Raw genomic sequence first — 20,475 nt, 5'->3', positions numbered from 1 at the left:
GCAGCCGTTCTTCACCAAGTGACACATCCATAGAAGCTTCCTTCTTCTGCATGCTCACCTCTCTGGCCCTGCTATGCTGGAGGTTTCACTGCCTGCCAGGGCTGTGCAGCACAGCAGAGACCATTGGCCTGGTTACTTTGGCAGTGGACTGACATATTTCCTTTTGCCCCTTCTATGCAGAATGAGCTCTGTAAGAGGGGTCCCTTTGCACTCTCTGGCATCACTAGATATATAGTGCCATGTCATCATGCAATCCATATGATCTGATTGATACTTATAGCAAGCAACAAGAAAAACACTGGAGGTTTTGCCTTAGAAGAAATGGTGCCGAAAGAGCTGCCAGGAAGAGCAGAGAACAGGTGCAAAAAATACATAATTTGTGATGGTGAACATCGAGGCTCCAACAATTTCATGCAGCTCTACCTAACACTCTAGTACTCATCTGTACTTCCTAAAGCTACAGCCATATGCGCATCCAAAATAATATAGGATGCAGATCTACTACAAGTCTGAGTAATTGAGGTATATTTTTCAACCTACACATAAACATAAAACACTACTTCTACAAAATCATTCTAGAGTGTGTGCGTGTGTGTATATGCATGCATACACGTTTCATAAAAATTTTATTGTAACATTTTAGTTTCAAGAATATATTTCCAATATACATATAAAACCAGTCTCAATGGTAGTTGTTAGTTAAGATGGTAGCTGTTAGTTAATGGTAGCTGTTAGTTAAGATGGCAGAAACACAATTTGAGTTCCAAACTCATTTCCACTCTCACAGAGGAGTGGCAAACATTCCTCTTAACAGCAACTCCTCATATGTGCTGCCCCTCTGGAGGAATCCTTGATCTTGGAAAGGGGCTTTGTAGGAAGAATGGGAGTTGCTGCTTAACGGGGTGTGTGTGTGTTATTGCTCCCATATGCAAGTGCAGCAGCCACTTGTTGCAGTCTGGATCCCAGTCATGATACCGTTCCTTTGGGCTCATTTAATTCCTTCTTTTTTCTCGGCTCAAAATTTCAGTGCCTGGTAAGAGTTGCAAACACCAACGCCATGACCAGATATAATTCCATCCTTTCAGAAACTAGACATTAGTATACAGTTGTGCATAACACCACCTATTATATCTTTCATAAAAACAGTTTGGATGTCGTTCAGAGCACACATAATGCAAAATAGTGTAGAAAGATTTCTCGATGTGTGTTACGCATGGATATCAAAAAGCGGGCCCACTTTTTTTTCCAGTTCCATATTATAGAAACTATACAAGCTGAAGTACAGTTTTGATGCTACTTCTAATATTTCAACAAGTTAGACTGGGAAAACTACATCATCTGCATTCAAGTTTTCTTGGGCAAGAGAGTCACAAGATGACGACCATTTCACCATTGGCCATTCATGTGAACCGGAACTGTTGTATCCTAACTTTTTTAGGGCTGCATTTAGCAACAGTCAAATAAACTCAGCAATTACAGTACAAATGGGCTGAAGTACATGTATGCTACACAATGTTCTAGAAATGATGACATTTAAGTAATTCTTCAGTTTTAGAGTTCACTTTTTTTAAAATGCATTGCTTTAGTATTCTTAATGCAAGTAAACTGAATGATGTCTTCAAAAAGGTTGCTACTGAATTGTAGCAAGTAGACAGCAGAGCATGGCTCCCATATGGGAACCCAATGATTTTTTTTTATTAAAAGATACCTGAAGTAACATTACTATTAATAGCCAACTTTAAAAACAACAACACAAAAACTGTTTCAAAATAGTTGAAGCATATTTCATTGTTCAACAAAATTGAGATCCACAACCTCAATGGCGACTAAAATATAAAAACATGTTTGCATTCCCTCCTCATGTACAGCACTTAAAAATGTAGAGTTGTGGATGCAAAACAGACTTTAGGAGAGATTGTTTTCTATGCCATTACCGCCTCCACCTTTGTTTAATGAGGATTCTCATCTGAATTTCCTTGCAAAGATGTTAAAGAAATACATGATTTAAACTTCTTCACGCATTGCTTTCTTAAAACACTAATGAAAGATTCAAAGTCATCCTGCAAGAAAATATAGTACATGTGTTCCTATGTTGGGAGTTTCAAGCTTGGGAAACTTCTTCCTAAGCTGTCAGCAAGGGCCTGATCAGCTTCATGCAGCACTTCAAGGAAGCTCTCCACCTGGAAATAAAATATTAGTGTCAATGAACTGAGTCAGGTGGGACACAGGAATTAATACGACAGAAAGCAGCTTGAATAGGTTAATGATGAACCACCCAAATGGATTTCAATCCTTTTCAAAATTTTAGTTGATTCCACACTAGTTAATGCTATTGAAGTTATGATTATTATTTTCAATGTCTAATTGCTTCCATGATCTCCTAAGTTTCCAACTTCACTTGTATAAGTGAATGCAAATAGTGTGCAATGGCCACGAAACTGAAGACATACTTCATAAAACTTTCACTGTTTGGATTGCTATCCTCAGAACATAAATATATGCTCAAGGTATGGGAAATAAAGTATTGCTTTGGTTTAAACAACAAGAGATGGACACCTCTGTATTAAAAACAGATACAGTGTGGATCCAGATGGCAGCATTAACTCACTATTACGTCCACAATCACATGAAGAGCTAATGTGATAAGGATTCTCATACCAGTACAAATATCAATGTTCACCTTAATTCCCCGGTATAGGTATATCGCGAAGGCCACCCTTTTCTTTTTTCTTGTTTGTACACCTTTATTCCCCAACTGTAGAATGCCCTCCCCTTGGAGGCCCGACTGGCGCCAACGCTGATTATATTCCAGCGCCAAGTCAAAACATGGCTTTTTAACAAAGCTTTTAATGGTTGAATTCACTAGGCATATTGTTTTAACTATTTTAATAGTTTTACAGCTTTTAAATTATATATTGTTTTAACTTGGTTTATGCTTTAATTTGTTTTTAGCTGTGTATATTTATTGTTTTTATACTGTATGCTTTTATCTGTACGCCGCCCTGAGATCTTATTGATATAGGGCGGGATATAAATGTTTTAAATAAATAAATAAATTCACCAAAGAGAGAAACAACTCTCTCTGAAGGTGCTATTCATCCAATGCATAAGATGTCTATAACCATACTTCAGTGGTGACATGTAAAAGGATTAGCATTTTGTATAAATTGAATCTAAACCAATCTAGCTATATTGTATTGTGCTTAGAAATGTAAAACTTCTGGAAATTTTGAAGCCATGGGGAAAAAAACGTTTTTTTTCCGGGGGGTGGGGGGGAGGTCAGAGAAAAATGGAAATTCTTGGAGGAAATTGGGGGGGAAATGCAATATTAGCATTTTTGGCAGATTGAAAGTGACTTTGTTATTTTAGGAATATAAAACGTAATTATGTACAAGTTGGTTTGGCATAATATTAACACATTTGGTATATTAAAAGTACAGCGTATTCAAACAAGTATTACAAATTGAATTGACTTTTTTTGTAAGGAACACCTGAACTGTAAGGAACCTCTTCGGTTTTACCAGTTTTTGAGGAGCAGGCAAAAAACCATTTAAAACAAAAACAAGAGAAGAAACCATTAACATTAGTAACAATGGAATTATTTATGTCTCTGCCAGTCCTCCAGTGTCATGCAGACATAGAGCACCCATTCCCATAAAAAGAACTGAGAAAAACGGGGGCGGGACCAAGATTCAATGAATATGCATGAAATTTAATCAGACTCATTTTCTGAGCTATAGCCATCACTATCAGTTTCAGTCTCTGCATCAATAGCAGTGCCCCCTAGAGGCAGAGCGTGGGCTGGTCCATGAAGTCCCGAAGAGTCAGAAACGACTGAACGAATAAACGGTCTCAGTTTACAACCTAAGACTTGCTTGTCCTTGGTGCACAGAAATTGTAATAATCTGACACTGTACATAGTTTTTAGAAACCATTTGGAGAAGTAAATATATGAACACCTTGTCTTAAACATTTTATTCATCATGCTAAAATAAACATTCCATAATCCATTTTTTCTTCATCCCCCCCTAATTTTTTTTTTTTGGGGGGGGGGGGAAGGCTTTGGGGGGAAAACAGCTTTCCCAAAAAAAAAATCCAGTTTTTTTCCGGGCCCTCACATCTCTAATTGTGCTTATGGCAATGATGCCTTGCCATGAATAGCACATGTATATGGCAGCTAGAGAGTGGGGTGTTTGGTACATGTCATAACCTTAACTTCATAGGAGCACAGCAGTACAGCGGAGAAGAGAAGCTGTGCCCTGATTATTGCAGCTTCTCTGGAATTTCAGGCTCTCAGATCCCAGGCAGGCAAGGCCAGTACTTGCTTCAAAGGCAGCAGAACTACAAGGCATGCAGATACTTCAACAGGCTGTCTTAGCTCCTCTTGTCTTCCTTTCAGATTCACAGGAGCTACTGTAGACATCCAGGTTACAATTAGGCTGCAATCCTATGCACACTACTTTGGGATTAAGTTCCATTAAACTTATTGGAACTGACTTTGTAGCTTATGTTCGTAGCGGCTGTTGACTGCAATAGGGCTGTGGGGGAGTGACCCTCAGTTCCTGCCTTCCTTGCTGTCAGTCTAAAGCTTCGCTCTCTCACCTAGGATGAGTTCCCTTGATTTGGAAGCAGCACTCCAAAGCTTTAGTAACAAAAGACATTTGGGGAGCTGGTAGGCACTGGGCCAGAGAACCAAAAGAGGTAGGTGGGACTAGTTTTCACATGTCAATGTTAATTTCCCAGCCAAATATTTGACGGCAGGCCTCTAGTCTTTCAGATGATGCTGTACCATCAAAGCAGTTTCTCTCAACCTATCCTTACAGTCAAGTTACACACAGTTTTTTGCTTATTTCCAAGATAATACATACCGATGATAAATACAAAGGGAGGAGATTTTGGAATGTACAGCAACATTTCTGTTCGTTTAAATGACCTTGCTTGAGCCCCTCTAGTATGTTTTCCTGAAAACACCAAACCATTATTAGTCTATACATATTTTAATACAGGAAATTTATGTTGTCACCCAACTGAATAAATTAATAGTAGTAGTAGTAATTTATTAATGCTTAGGCCATAGGCCATTTGCATATCAAATAAATACAGTATGAAGGGACATCAATATTAAAATTCTACATATAATCACATATAGGTCTTACATAATAAAAGGAAATAAATATGTTCATGTGATACTGTACAGCTAATAAAATGCTGTCAATGGAACTCAAGTGCTAGAGAACTAATGTAAATCAATGTGCTCATGAAAAGCTCCATGGGACTCCAACGCACACCTGGAGCCCAGGTAATCAAGGAGTTATCAAACACTTTAATATTAGCAATAGCTCTGGATATGGAGATCTATAACAATATTCAAATGAATGGAGATGGCAGCTTTTGTATGAGCTTCACGTGTGCCTCAGAACCCTGATGTGGATGCCAGAATCTGGATCAGCCTGGCCGCAGGAGTGATATTGTACTGTAAATGCTCTGCTAGGCTGCAGGACTTCTTAGACAAGAACTAAGAAATCAGTGTTAAAAAACCAAGAGACCAGATGTATATTCTCTTTAATTCAAGTGCCTCATGAAAAGAATTCATCCCACAAAGTTTTTAACTTGTTAGAAATGCCTTGTTCTCTAGTATTTATAGTACCCTATTTCTTCAATTCTAAGACACACTTTTTTCTCCATATAAACATCTCTAAAAATGGGGTGCGTCTTAGAATTGCGGGTGTGTCTTAGGGTTTTTTCCCTGTTGGTGGTACTGAAATTAGTGTGCGTCTTACAATCGACAGCGTCTTACAATCGAAGAAATACGGTAACTAAGTTTTCTAATCAGACTGTTGCAGAAATCAAGAGAGAATCTTAACTGACACAGCTGTTTTTAAATGCAAGCCAGCCACACACAAGGAGACTTCCTCCATCATTTTTCATGTGGAGAAGCAACGCTGTGTATGTGTCTACCACATATCATAAAATCCTTTTCCCGCATCCTGGCAACATTTAAAAACTAACTTTTCCTACTGATCCTAGCAATCACTGCACTAGGAAGAAACCCAGGCTGAAATTAAAAGCAGGTTAACACATTTTTTACCTTAGATAGTTCCTGAAGCATATTAGAGAGTAGCTCACAACAGATGTCCTTCAATATTTTTAAATGGAAATCTTCCTCCATTATTCCCTTCTTGCCAGCCTCCTCTGACTTTGATTTGTTGGAACTGTCCATAGATCTCTTTCCACATTCATCCATGTTTTGTAGAACTCTAATCAAGCTTTCAATTAGAGGCATATCTGATATACAAACCAAGTAAAAACAAATTTTATGGACTAATATTGACAGGAGTCTCTAGTAGCAGATATTGCAAGAGGTTTTGCTGTGAAGATTTTGACAGAAAATTAAAATGCGCTTTGACATGCTTTATAATAAATCATAATAACGAATGTTCAGGTATCAAAATAATCATCACTCCTCTCCATTCCCAAAAGAACATAAGCATTAAAGGGGGAAGACAGTATGGCATGTTTTCACATACTGGGAAGTCACAGAGTTGTGTTCCACACAGAAACTTGGCTACAGCTAGATGAGCACATTCCTGCACATTTTTCTCATTCCCCATCACCACTGTGATGTTTACGGCACCTTCGAAAGCCACTTTCCCCCTCTTTAAAACGCTTACACCCAAAAATCCTTAAATAATGTTTTCTAAAATTTCAAATAAATGAAAAAAAAAACACTTGCTTTTCTCCATCTTTACATATTCCTGTTCAGTCTGTGAAGCAAAGATGGCTGATAACACGGATAAAATAGAAGCTAACACTGTCTTCTGTTCTTGGACAATAATTGGTGGATCATCTAGTTGGCAGAGTTCATGGCAAATGAGATTATACAGGAAACTCCAAGTCTCTTTTCCTCTATCAGGAGAATGTACTTGAGAATAAGAAAAAAGGACAATCAATTAACATGTGAAAAACGTCTTTGTCAAAACACTCTTTACAAATACAGTCACAATACAAGTGTAATTCAAAAATATTACCAATTGTTTGAATGCCTTCATCCACAGTAGTGAGCAGTTGTAGGATATGCATATAAACATCAAGTCCTTCTGAATTGTTATCTGAGCTGCAGTAAAGAATTACAAATTCTGTTTAGAACTATTACCAATAAATCTTTGTGTGTATATAAAATGTAGTTATTAAAGTATTTCTATCTAACCTCTCAGTCCCAACTTGGCTAAACTGAAATTGTTATTCAGGTTCCATTTCCAGTAATATTTAAAGTGAACAAGCAATGTTTATTCGGGTGTGTTCACATTTCCTCTGCTTAAGTGAACAAAACCCACCTCCACCAGTAAGCATAAGCCTACAGAGAGGCACACAGAGGCATATTCCTATTATAGATGTAAACACCCATGCTGCTTTGTGTTCCTGTGACTGGGACATAACAAAGTAGCACTTAGGCCATATTGTGCCATACAGTGCAAGCATGTCTTGGGAAAGAAGCGCTGTACTCTCTATGGCCTGACATGTCGGTAGCAGAAAAAGCAAGCAAGCAAAGCATCAACACATATTTGCCTTCAAACCGAAGGCTCAATTGTGGCTGGTACCCAAGTTAGACAGGCAGCACAAGTTGCTCATAACAGGAAAGAGCAGCAGAATCAATAAGGTACTAAAGATCACTGCAGATGAGCTTCCGTCTGCAAGAGCATTTTAGATACCCATAACTTTGTACAAGCATACCAAAAAAAAACCCTCTACTAACGAAATATCTCCATTATACTTAATGCAGATACGTGTTTTTCTTTCCCGGGAATTCCTAAGAAATCTCTTATGGATATAGCCTTGAAGATCCTTCTCAAAACCACCTTTTCAAACAATGAAAGCTAATGTGATTTAGTTAGTAGATATATTTGGTCCATTTTTAAACATTTTGGGTTAATTTTACTCAAAATTACTGCAGTATGAAAGAGCTGTAATATTGTACCACATGTATCCATGTATATACAAACACAGACATACCAGACTTGTTTTGCAGCTTCAAGCAGACAGGGTACAATCTTAAAATCTGGATGTTCATCTGAAGAATCATTGGTAGGCTGCCCCACTAACTGATGAGAACCTTTTTTAATCCAGTTTAACATTAATTCTTCATCCGTGTCAAACAATTTATCGACCACCTCACCTACTTTCACCAGCAACTCCACTGTAACAAAGATTGAACATAATTTAAATATTGCTGAACTAATACCAAACAAAATTCACTTTTGGTCACTTCTTAGAAAGCAAAACTCAAAAAATGATTTCAATATTTATTTTAGTATGTTTTCTTCTGGTTATATTTATCGTTGTGATTTAAGGACTTGAGGACTTGAAGTGGGAAGGAAGGACAGATTTTTTAAAAAATAATTAAATATTGTACCCAGTGGCCAAAGTAATAATAATCCCTCAGGTTCCTGAGCTGCAGGACTGATTAAATTTCCAGACATTACAACATAACACTTAAAATGGGTTGAGAAGTTTGTGGCCACAATCCCCAAATCTTGTATTCGACACAACAACACCCACACACATGAATTCAGATAATTTTCATTTAACTTCCATATCAGAATGCTGAGACCTATAGTTTAAGCCCACATTTAAGATGTGGATGTGTAAATCTCATTTTAAGACAAGATTTAAGGGTGCAATCCTAGACATTGTCTGAAGGGCTGTAGAATACTGGGATTTATCACCTCCAAGGCCATAGACAGAGGTACAACTGTGGAAGTGAAAATTCCCATTTGGATCATTATCCCTGTTCCAGCCACTGCATGAAGCTCTGCAGCAGCTCCTCTTCCAAGGTCAGTGTCATGACCTCTGACAAGGATGGGAAGAGGAAAGGGGGGCATGCTGGTGGGCGAGGAGGGTTGGAGAGGCCAGGTTTTGCTGGATTTTGTGGCCTGTCCAGCTCTGGATGCGCCCCTGCCAGCACAACTCCACAGATGGGCTCAGAGGCCCATCTATGGGGAAAAAAGGACAAAAAGGTGAAAATAGCCTCTCTCTCTTCTCTCCCCTCCCGCCTGCCTGCATTGGAACCTTCTTTCTAGTGGGTGACAGCCCAATAGGGTTGCACCCTAGAAGTTCCATGCACTTTAAAAAAGCAGCGGAGGGGTGAGAATCTGGACCTGGTAGAGCTGCAAAGCAAAAAAGAAAAAGAAAAAGCTGGCACCTTTGTTTTCCTTTTAAGACCCTCTATAGCACATGTATATCCTTCAAAAGTAAGTTTTAATTAAATCCACAAATCCAGGCATTTGTGGTTCTCATGAAGATTACTTGAGTTAGCATAGAATTCTTTCTTGCATGCAATTCAGAACCCCATAGGCTTAACACAGGCCTGTCTCTATCCTCCCTGCTCCTCTCAGTGCACAAATACAGGAACCCATGGATGTACAGAATGACACAGGGCTCTGTTAAACTTTAAAGAGAGCCTTCCATGTGCAGGTTCTATGCCCACGTAGGAACCATAAGTAAGAAGACACCAAACACAAAAACAGCTGCAGTGGTTGGCATGGTTGGTTCCCAATGTGTTTTGAAGAACTCTTAATCACAGGAAACTTTTCTATTTAAAAAAAATGATTAGAACAAATTTTTAGTAAGAAGGATTTTTTTTTTTAACATTCCCCTGATAAAGATACACCAGGAATCATGCTAAACTGCATTTGAAGAAGGACTGAACCCTTTTTAATAAAACCTTTAGTTTGACAAGAGCAATGCTCAAATTATTTAGTAGCCTACCATTTGTAGAACTAGACATGATAAAACAGATACAGTCATACACTGACGGACTTCCTCGGATTCTTTCCACCCAAATACTAGCCACTTCAGATTGGCAGAGGCAAGTCAGCAACAACCTAAAAAGAAAATGCAACCTTAATTAGCATAGAATTTAAAAAAAAAAAACAGATTCAGGATGCAAATCCTATACATACCCAGGAATAGGCCACACTGAATTCCATGGAATTTCTGAGCAGACATACATAAGACTTCAATGCCATTTTTTTTCCTGCGCAAGTGTAAATGAGGCATAAGCCTATTATATACAACTAAAATAAAAATCTGACAAATAATGAGTGAAATTAATTCAATTGTGATATTTAAACAAGGAGTGGGAATCAGGAAGCCTTGGAAATATTCTACTGAGTTCAGTAGTAGTTATTCCCAAGTAAGTATATATAAGATTAAAGGCCTAATTTAGAAAATAAAAAGCAAATCAATTGATAATTATTTACATGCAATAGAACTGAATACCTAGCAGTACTTTATGCTGAGATTGTTTAACAAAATAGCTTACCTGCTTGTTTCAAGCAGAGTTGGGGAATCAGAATCACAAAGACGCTGCAACACCATTTGTCTGGAAAAGTGACAATACACTGCAAATGTCAACTAAGCATCTTATTAAAGAGGAGACAGCAAAAATTAATTTCCCATCACCTTTTCTGAATCTTTGTCTAAACATACCACATTTCCTGACCACATATTGCTAATGTTTATAGCTGCAAAAATAGAGAGCATGAACAGTAGCGGGGCCCACACATAAAGGGTGATTCAATCATAAAGGGCTATAAATCCAGATCCAAGTTCTTAGTTCTACACAAATTCGCTAAGTAGCCTTTAGCAAGGGCATTTAGGCCAGAATCTACAAACTACTTAGGATGAAGAACTTGTACGTAGATGTTCTGCTCCTATTTATCAATTCTGTAGCACCAACAAGTGTGCTTGTTGCAGAAGAGTGTGACAAGTTTGCTGCCAGAGCATTTACAAGCTACAGTGGGTAGATAAAGAAGTAGGAACATAGGAAGCGGCCTTCTATAGGGCCCATTCAGACAACACGCTAACCCACAGTAAGTCCGCTAACCCTTTTGCAGCAATTGGTGAGTGAGCGTGTTTAAACCGTGGTTATGTAGTCACCATGGTTAGGAATGGTTCACATGACATGCTAAGCCATAATGTTTAGCTTAAAGTGCTGAACCACTGTGGTTTAGCGTGTTGTCTGAAAAGGGTCATGGAGTCAGACCACTGGTCCACCTAGCCTAGTATTGTGTACAGATTGGCAGCGGCACTCCAGGGTTTCAGGCAGGCGCTTTTCCTACTCTACCTGGAGATGCTGAGGATTGAACCTGGGACTTTCCACACGGAAAGCCTGTGCTCTATCACTGAGCTAAAGCTCTTCTCCAATTAAAGTATAACCTGTCTTTGTCAGTTACATTGCCATATACTCTCGCCCAGAAAGAAAAGCTAAAACATCTGTCCTTGATCCAAACAACGATATAATTGGTGTCACACACCAAAGAGAGCAATGGAACGATGCAGATAGGTGTTCCCAAGGCTTTATGAGAACGCATGTTTATCAAAAGAATGTTCATACTCCCTATGAAAGACCCTGCTGTAGCTCACCTGCAACAAAAACTAACAGTATTCAAAGCTAGGAAATATGACTGTCCACTGCAGCAGGAAGGCAAGGAGAAGCTGGGCCTGCCCCACCACATCCTGGGTTTAGGTATATCTGAACACACCCTAATAAAATTATCTTTAAAAACCACTAAACTCAGCATTTCACTATCCCACCATTCAAAAGTCTCAAGTTTGGACTAATGTCCACCACACATTTATGTTTTTTATCTTAGTTCATGACACTGTATATCCATTCAGACAGGGACCTAGCAACCATGCCATTTCTTCTCCACCTAAAAATTTATCAGGGTCCTGTTCTATTCTATACTTCTTTTTCTGTACAAGTTCTTGCTAACCCTTCTAAATTTACACTAGCTACCTCAACCCTTCCTTCAATTCTGCCCAACCTTCTTCAAAGCTACTACTTGATCACCTCCGATATTTTATTAAAGTATTATTCTCTTGTATCTTCTTTACTTTCAACCTGAATTTTATTTTCTTCATTTCCTCATTGCTCTTGTTCTTCTTCAAACAAGTACCTTTCAAACATTTCTATTATTTCCCTGTGACAAAGCCCCAAATAGGTTGTGCTCTCCTGCAACTGGTGTGGATAGGCATACTGCTTCTGACAGAGAAGGCAGCAGCCTTATCCTCCATGAATTTGCCCAATCCCTTTTTAAAGCCATCCACATTGATGACCATCACTACATCTTGTGGAAGTGAATTCCATAGTTTAACTATGCACTGTGCGAAGAAGTACATCCTAAATCTCCCACCAATCAGCTTCATGGGATGACCTTGGTATCTAGTATTATGGGAGGGAGAAAAATGACTCCCTATACACTTTCGCCACACCATGCATAATTCTGTACACCTCTATCAAGTCTCCCCTTACTCGTCTTTTTTCTAAAATAAACAGTCGCAGACATTGTAACTTTTCCTCATTAGGGAGTTACTCCAGTCCCTTGATCATTGTACTTGTCCTTTTCTGCAATTTTTCTAACTCTATAATATCCTTTTTTAGGTGTGGTACACAGTATATCAAGTGTGGTTGCAAAATAGATTGTATAAGGGGGTATGATATTGGCAATTTTATTTTTGATTCCTTTCCTAATCCATTTTTGCTATTTCATAAAAATTCAGAAACCAAAAATGCCACTTACCCAAGATCCTCATTTTTACTAAAGGACATGCATATGTCTTGGCAACAGGCCATATTACCCAGTATGCCCACACAGATTTCCTGAAATGCCAAATAAAGTAAGGTTAAGCACATAGAGTAGATATTGGCTAGCATTAGCATAAAGTTACGTAAGAAGAAAAATAATTGCCAAAAAGATGGTAATAAGGGGAAAACAGATTCAGAGAATTATTATTGTCTGAATTATCACTGTCTGTCTCTGGTTAAACACACACACATTTCACTTGACTTTCAACAGCCATATAGGGGCATAGCAGGGAGAAGGTTAGCCCTGTTTTCTTCACTGATAGAGTCCAGATCCAGATGTTTTCATAGCACATTGACTAATTAAGTACTCTGTTCCCCACAAAGATGAAACCTTTGCACAATAATACATCTCAGCATATATATCACCTACTCCCAGGGGACAGAAGAGTGCAGATCAACAGAACAACTACTTTTGTGGATCAGTGTCTTTACTATCAGCCAGTTCCTGTGTGCATCTGCACTTCCTCCCTCCAAAGAAAGAGCCTGGAACTGGATTGCACGACCAACTTCCAGGAGCCAGAAAAGACAACACCACACACGCCACACACATTTCTCTAATTATATTGTACCATTGACTGGATTTTAAATGCATGGTGCTTTGGAAGCCAATCTTAGCTGAAAAGTAGGATGTAAATAGACTAAAATAAAAAACAAATTTAGTCTCCAGAAAATCTCTCTTCACTGGAACTTTGATTTATTGCTTTATGAAACTTGTCAAAAATAAAATAGTCTTTGCTCATTTGCAGAATGACACTAAAGAGGAGGGTAGGTGAACACCTTATGGAAGGGTATTCCTCCCATAACTGTGGAGCCCTGGACCTATGCCTCTGGCTACATATGGCATGAAAAAAAATCAAAAGCACTAAGTATTATTAATAAACTAAGCATAAATTCAGAACAGGACTTACAGTAAGCCGAGGACACTTAGACTTGGCAAACACACCCATAAATATATCAGGGGCATTAAACTCTTGTAGAAATAAAGCAACATCCTGAAAATAAGAAAAATCATGTGTGAATCATTGTTACATGAGAAATGGAAAATTAAATCTCCTTTAAAAAGTAGTCCCTTCTCTCACTCATATTCAAGCAACTACTATTTCAACGTAACTGTAAATAGCTGGTTTCTACATTCTTATGGCTCAGTCCTATGCATGTTGCTGACTGGGGCATGCTGGAAGTTGTAGGGTTCTTTTCTGGGTAAATATGCAAAGGACTGTACCTTTAGTTATAGAGTATGGTTGAAAACTTGTCATTCAAGTGTATTTGCTACATTCTTATTTCCTCAGTCTATGACATCTGAGTACACATCTCCATGATACAAAAACATTTGATTTCATCTTGGAGTAAACTGTTGCAAGTTATTTAAAATGTTTAAGAAAGCCAATAAGATTCTATTTATTCTCACATAAACCCCACCTGCTGTGAAACTAGCCGATGCGATTCATAGGAGATCTACAACGTACCCCCTTTTTACATACATTCTTTATTTATTTATTTATTTATTTATTACATTTTTATACTGCCCAATAGCCGAAGCTCTTATTGTATGCAACTTGTCAATTCTAAAAATAAGTCCAATAGCAATTCCACTCTATCTTCACACTGTTTGAGTTGAGGTCCTTGTGCATTAACAGAACAATCCTATGGTCCCCAGGTGTCCCATGGGTCATAGGATACTGCAAATCCCTCCCCCACCCGGAGGCTGTACAACCTCAGGAGGGGAAAATCCCCCTCACAGCCACTGTGGAAAACTCTACAGCAGCTCCTCTCTGAAGTCACATCAGGAACTTTGGAGGGAGAAAGGGAGACAAGGAGGCTGGATGGTGGGTGGGAGGGGAAAAGAGAGATGTGGCTCTCCGTTCCTATTCCTGCACACCGAGAAGCCCGTCTAGCTGAAAACAATAACATTAGAGGAATGTGAGGCTACAAAAGCTTGTGTCCTTCTGCCCTGCCTGGCTCTTGCCAGTAAGGCATTAGACAGATGATTGGCTCTCAGGTCAGAGCTCTCTCTCTTTCAAAAGCTCTATATGTGTATTTTGAAAGGTTAATATGACTGTGTGAAAACCTCAAAACAGAGCACAGTACCACAGCTGAAACATTTTTGCAACTGGACTCTGTTCTTATACAATCGTGAATTAGGAGTTTGCAATGAAGTGGCCAAGTTTGCCAATGAGACCAAATTATTTAGGGTGATTAAAGCAAAAAAGAATTGTGAGAAACTGCAAAAGGATCACTCCAAACTGGGAGAATGGACAATCTAAATAGCAAATGCGGTTCAATGTAAGCAAGCATAAAGTGATGCACGCTGTGGCAAAAAATCTCAATCCAAGTATAACTTGATGGGATCTGAGATGGCAATGACCAAGAAAGAGATCTTGGGCTTGTGGTGATGAGCTCTATGAAAATGTCAACCCAGTGTGCAGCAAAATAGACAAATTCCATGTTATGCATAATTAGAAAAAAAAATTGAGACCAGAACTGCCAATATCATACTGTCTGTATATAAATCTATGGTACAGCCACACTTAGAATACTGTGTACAGATTTGGTCACTGCACCTAAAAAAAGATATTGTAGACTGAAAACAAATGCAGAAAAGGGCAACTAAAATGATCAAGGGGCTGGAGCAACTCTCCTATGACGGAAGATTACAACATCTGAGATTGTTTAGCTTGGAAAAAGGAGGCTAAGAAATATACAAAATTATGCATGGTACTAGAACCGAGGATCATCCCATGAAGCTGATTTATGGGAGATTCAGAACAGATAAAAGGAAGTACTTCTTCACGTAGCACGTGGTCAAACTATGAAATTCACTATATGACATAGTGATGGCCTCCAGTTTGGATGGCTTTAAAAGGCATTTACACAAATTCCTGGAGGAGAAAACTATCAATGGCTACTAGTCCTAATGCCTCTATGCAACCTCCAGTAATCAGAGGCAGTAAGCCTAGATACACCAGTTCCTGGGGAACATGGTCAGGGGCTGGGAGTGTAGTTGCACTCGTGTCCTGCTTGTGGGTCTCCCATCGACAGCTGGTTGGCTACTGTGCGAGTAAAATGCAGGACTAGATGGACCCTTGATCTGATCTGATCCATCATGGCACTCATGTTTTTCATACTAGCTATGCGAATTTCCTCTCTTTGGATGCAATCCTATGCATGTTTAAACAGAAAAAAGTTCTAGAATTCCCAGCACTCCCCAACCAGCCATACTGGGAGTTGTAGAACATTTTTCTGTCTAAACATGCACAGGATGCTGTCCTTCAATAAACATATTCCCAGATAATGTCAATACAAAACATTAAAAAATGACCAATACCTTATCCATTGACATGTCCCATACTTTGCAAATGTCATTCTCCATATCTTCATCTAGTTCCATCTGTTCTTCCACATCATTCACCTCAGAATCATCCTTAGAGCTAATAACCTTCCAATGAAAATAAAAAGAACACATTGATAAAGGAACCAAAGTAGCACTAGAAGTGCTTTTTGTTGAGTTATGGCTTTAAAAGCTGATTAGTTATGGCACAGACTGGGTTTCTGGCACATAACCTTTTGTGTTAAGTCTCTGTCTGGGCCTTCCAGAGACTAGCAGAGATTGCAGCGGTTCTCAGCCAAGTCAGCAAAGACGTGAAATAAGACAGAGATTTATGTAGGTTAAAACAAACCTTTTTACTGGCAAATAAATATATAATTTAGTTATGGCAGTACAGATACAAATACTTACAAACGGTCAGTCAATACAGCTCACATCAAGTTGGGTAAGGGACATGGAAGTAATAATGAACATGAAAATACATTTACTTTTATAGACAACCTGTACAATGATGCAACTCCTTGCAACCCTTAATTGAAGACAATCAGTTAGACAATTATTCAATTATGACACTCAATGTCCAGGTGTAGAGTTGACCTTTACGTTTCTGCTGAGTCTTCTGTTCTTCCAGATCCTCAGCAATTAACAAATCAATGGAAAACATAACCAAGATCCATTCCAGGATCCAACACTTTTTTTAGAAGTGACACTAGAGTTGTGATCTTATGCACACTTACTAGGAAGCAAATCTTACTTAACTCAATGAACCTTTACTACCAAGTCAATATTGTATGTAGAATTAAAGCCTAACGTATCACTTTTGAATGTTGTAAATCAATGCACAATTTAAAAATCAAATGTCCGTTCAACGTTGCTCTCCTTTATTCATTTTACAAATGTGAAACATTTCAATAACATTCTTAGCATCTTTTGGGAAAATGCCCTGAACTAGAAAAAAAGGACATATCCATGATTTCCAAACAGTATTAAAACAAAGAATATTCAAAACATATGTTTGCCTTTATTTATTTCAGCATTTATATATTGCCCACTGAAAATAGTCCTCTGGATGGTTTATAAAACATAACAAAGAAACACTAAAACTTAAATACAAACTACATAACACATCCAACAATACAAACTAACTGAAAAAATAAAACCAGTCAAAATTACAATTCCCACAGAGGGAACTGAAATATTGGGAATCTTAAAAGGTCTTAAAACAATCTTAAAATGTCCTTAAAGAGCTCATAAAACATTTGGGAGAATAAAAAGTTCTTCACCTGATGCCAAAAAAGCCACAATATAGGCGCCAGGTGAGCCTCTCTGGAAAGGACATTCTACAATCAGGGCATCACCACTGAAAAGGTTCCTTCTCTTCTAATCACCTGCTAAACTTCACTTAGCGGGGCACCCTGACAAGGTTCTCTGTAGGTAATCTTAGGGTTGGGTAGGTAAATATGGAAGGTGGTGTTCCTTCAGGTAACCTGGTCCCAAGATATTTAGGACTTAATATGTTAAAAACGGCATTTTAAATTGGGCCCAGGAATGCAGTGACAGCCAGTGTAGATGCAAAAGCATTGGCATGACATGATTGAAACAGCCTGCTGACCATAGCAAGAAATAAATAAGATGCAGGAACAAGACATGTTTGAAAAGGAGCTCTTCGCCCCTTATGCCGCTACCCAATCTCTGTGGTCACTTCTGAGGGTACCACTTGCAGTTGAACATTTAGTGTTTTCACACCCACCCTCTAGAACCCTTTATCAATTGACATTCATAGAATCATAGAATAGTTGAGTTGGAAGGGGGCTATAAGGCCATGGAGTCCAACCCCTTGCTCAATGCAGGAATCCACCTGAAAGCGTTCCTGATATTAGACAGCCCCCCACAGTTCTGACGTTTAAGCCTTCCTTGTCAGCTATGGTTTGTGCGTAGTTCTATTGCCAAATAATTTGCACGGCACTGCTTTTATTGTTGTTTTGATGTCATTGTACTTTATGCTCACTGCTTTGATACCTCTGTGGAAAGTGGTATATAAATTTAAGTAATAAATAAAACTAAATAACTAGGCCTTCAATATCATAATAAAACTGTTTCAAAACCAAGGAGGTAACACCTAAGTTCCGTATAATGTATAGGAACAGATTTACACTTTTAAGAAGCCATAAAGACCCAGTGGCCCCGTTCAGACAACACGCTAAACCATGCTGCTTAACCACATAATGGTTAACCATTAACCATTTTGTAGTTAAGCAGGATAGTTTAGCATGTTGTCTGAATGAGGCCACTATTTATATATTTTACACATACATACACAATTATTTTTAAAGCATTTTTAAAATGTTGTACAGTGATGATAATCCAGTCAAGATATTGACTGGGTTTAGGTTGCAGTGCGTGCTGCTTGCCCTTTTGAATATTCAAGCTATGGTGGGCAGTCACCATGACTTATTGTAACACCCAACCTGGCGAGAGTGGGCCATTAGGGAGGTTAACCACATAGAACCCATGGGCTGTTTGAAGATTATAGGTTGTTTGTTAACCAACCCAACAACCACCCTCATTAGGTTCCATTTCATGATAAGCTACAGCAACCGCCTGTTGCGGCTTGAATATTCAAAGTGGCAACTGGCACATTCTGTCAGCCATGCTGCACTATGGCAATTCTGCAAACCAGTTGTAAGCCAGACTCACATCTAGTTTCATGTCACAGAATTCTCAACTGTTCCAACTGAGACAGACTACCAGCACATTTAGCATACCTCAATTAGTTTTGTAAGGACACCAAATAGCCAGTGCTTGCTATAGACTGTGTTTCCAATGGAATCCCCAGCAACTACTGCCTCCTCCTCTGAATCACTGGAGGGTGGTGATGGATTCCTGTCCATATTTGAATAACTGCTGGACCACCAAAAAAAATTCCTAAAGGGGGAACAACAGCAAGACTTTAGAATAGCAAAGGCTTATCTAAGCCCTGCTTCTTCCCCAACACAGTCAATTAATAAGGTAAGATGAGATGCCTTAACTTTATTTGCCAACAGATGTATGCATATGCCAACCATGCCTCCTTTCAGTCTAAAAGCAAAGCCTTGCAATGCTTCCCTCTGCAACAGTAAGAACTTGTGCCCTTCATTCAAGCCGGAGGCCAGTTCAGATGTTGACAACACTGCTAAAACCCTACATATTGTGGGGTGTAGCAGTGGGCCTCAGAAGAATGCACACCCACCACTGCTGATAAGAAATAACATGAAAACAAATCAAACACACAGACACATAAATGTGCAATTTGCTTAGCCTCCCCTTTTTTGGGTCTGAGTGGAGTGGGAAGATGCAAGCTCACTATTTTAAAGAACTGGAGGTTGATAATGATTGGGGTGTGTCGTTGGACTTAGAGCTAGCAACATCTACTCTGCTGAGAAAACGGTTACCCTGGATACTATGATAATGAAATACAGATCTAAAAATTAAAAGAGTTAGGGTCACCTGCTTAATTTGTAAAATGTCACCCGCTTAATTCGAAACATGAACGTTGCTGGGGCTCAAACCTCAGTAGAAGTTATAATCTTTCCTGGGAGCGAGATGGGGGAATTAACTTGGCACTTATCATCAAAATTGCTGCATGTGTTTCCCCGGCTGAGCCGTAGCACTGAAAATAAGTTATGGGGCTCAGCTCTGCATTCATTAGTCCTGGCAAAAAAACCGGTAGTCCGAAATGCTCGACAGGCGCGTCCCTCCGTAAGAAACACACAGCGAGAGACGGAGAGACCTTCCTGTACCCACAGAAAGATCTCGACCGCTCAGCCCTTCCCAAGAATCTAAATCCCAACCTGAGTGATACAAACAATCCTGATTCTCCATCCCGTTTCCGCTTTCGCCCATATCAACTTAACCCTTCCCACCAGTTCCGTGGCAGACCCCTGGATGGCTGTTTTGTTTCTTAACGGCTGTGCCTCCCCACATCCATTCCCGCCTTGTCTCCTCTGGGTGCAAAAGCGGCCTGTGTGCGGCGACAGGCCGCAACTCTGAGAGCTGGGTGCGCGCCGTGTGCGAGAGGCGAGGACAAACCTTCACCGTGCCGTGGAAGAGGCTTCAGCGTGACCCAAGAGACGCCTCAGGCCTTCCCTCTTCCAGGATAGCCCTCCCTGTCTCCGCCCAGAAACTAGTGCGAGCCAGAAATGGGCCGCCTGTTATCCGCGGTGCAACCAAAACGTTTTCCTGCGCATCTCAACTGAGCGTCCTCTTAGCCACAGCAGCGCCCTCGCCCGGCCTCCTAAAATCTCATATGCACAAATGCATCGCCCCATATAAATTGTGTGTGTGTGCATGTAGGTGAAGAGACACCCCTTCCCTATATAGAGAAAGCAAGAGGGGATTGATGTATAAAAATAATTTTTAAAAACTTAACAAAAACATTAGTCTCCCTCCACAAACTTCTATAAACTGAAAGAAGCATTTTTAATATACAGGCACGTCTCTTTGCCAGTCTGTATAAGTACAC

The 20,475-nt window shown here is 39.3% G+C and overlaps 1 protein-coding gene across 1 annotated transcript; it reads right to left on the bottom strand.

Moving 5' to 3' along the window:
* Window positions 1–609: 609 nt before the first annotated feature.
* SAAL1 (serum amyloid A like 1) lies at window positions 610–20,097 on the bottom strand. The gene is made up of 13 exons (XM_063117195.1): window positions 20,043–20,097; window positions 18,740–18,899; window positions 15,975–16,085; window positions 13,558–13,641; window positions 12,585–12,664; window positions 10,322–10,381; window positions 9,766–9,881; window positions 8,011–8,194; window positions 7,029–7,114; window positions 6,734–6,922; window positions 6,089–6,285; window positions 4,869–4,961; window positions 610–2,180 (listed from the first exon to the last, which is right to left on the bottom strand). The coding sequence occupies exons 2-13, from the start codon at window positions 18,863–18,865 to the stop codon at window positions 2,088–2,090; spliced, it is 1,419 nt and encodes a 472-aa protein (XP_062973265.1). The 5' UTR covers window positions 18,866–18,899; window positions 20,043–20,097; the 3' UTR covers window positions 610–2,087.
* Between the last annotated feature and the right edge of the window lie 378 nt (window positions 20,098–20,475).

This window comes from Elgaria multicarinata, chromosome 2 (assembly GCF_023053635.1).
Source record: "Elgaria multicarinata webbii isolate HBS135686 ecotype San Diego chromosome 2, rElgMul1.1.pri, whole genome shotgun sequence".
Lineage (NCBI taxonomy): Eukaryota > Metazoa > Chordata > Lepidosauria > Squamata > Anguidae > Elgaria > Elgaria multicarinata.
The sequence above is the reverse complement of the archived record's forward strand: the minus strand, read 5'-3'. Positions and strand labels throughout refer to the sequence as shown.

Coding starts and splice junctions, on each gene's coding strand:
- SAAL1 (XM_063117195.1), bottom strand. CDS start 18,865: ATGGACAGGAATCCATCACCACCCTCCAGTGATTCAGAGGAGGAGGCA. Junction 16,086..18,739: donor TCCTTACAAAACTAATTGAG/GTATGCTAAATG, acceptor TTTCATTGGAAG/GTTATTAGCTCTAAGGATGA. Junction 13,642..15,974: donor GGGACATGTCAATGGATAAG/GTATTGGTCATT, acceptor TCTTATTTTCAG/GATGTTGCTTTATTTCTACA.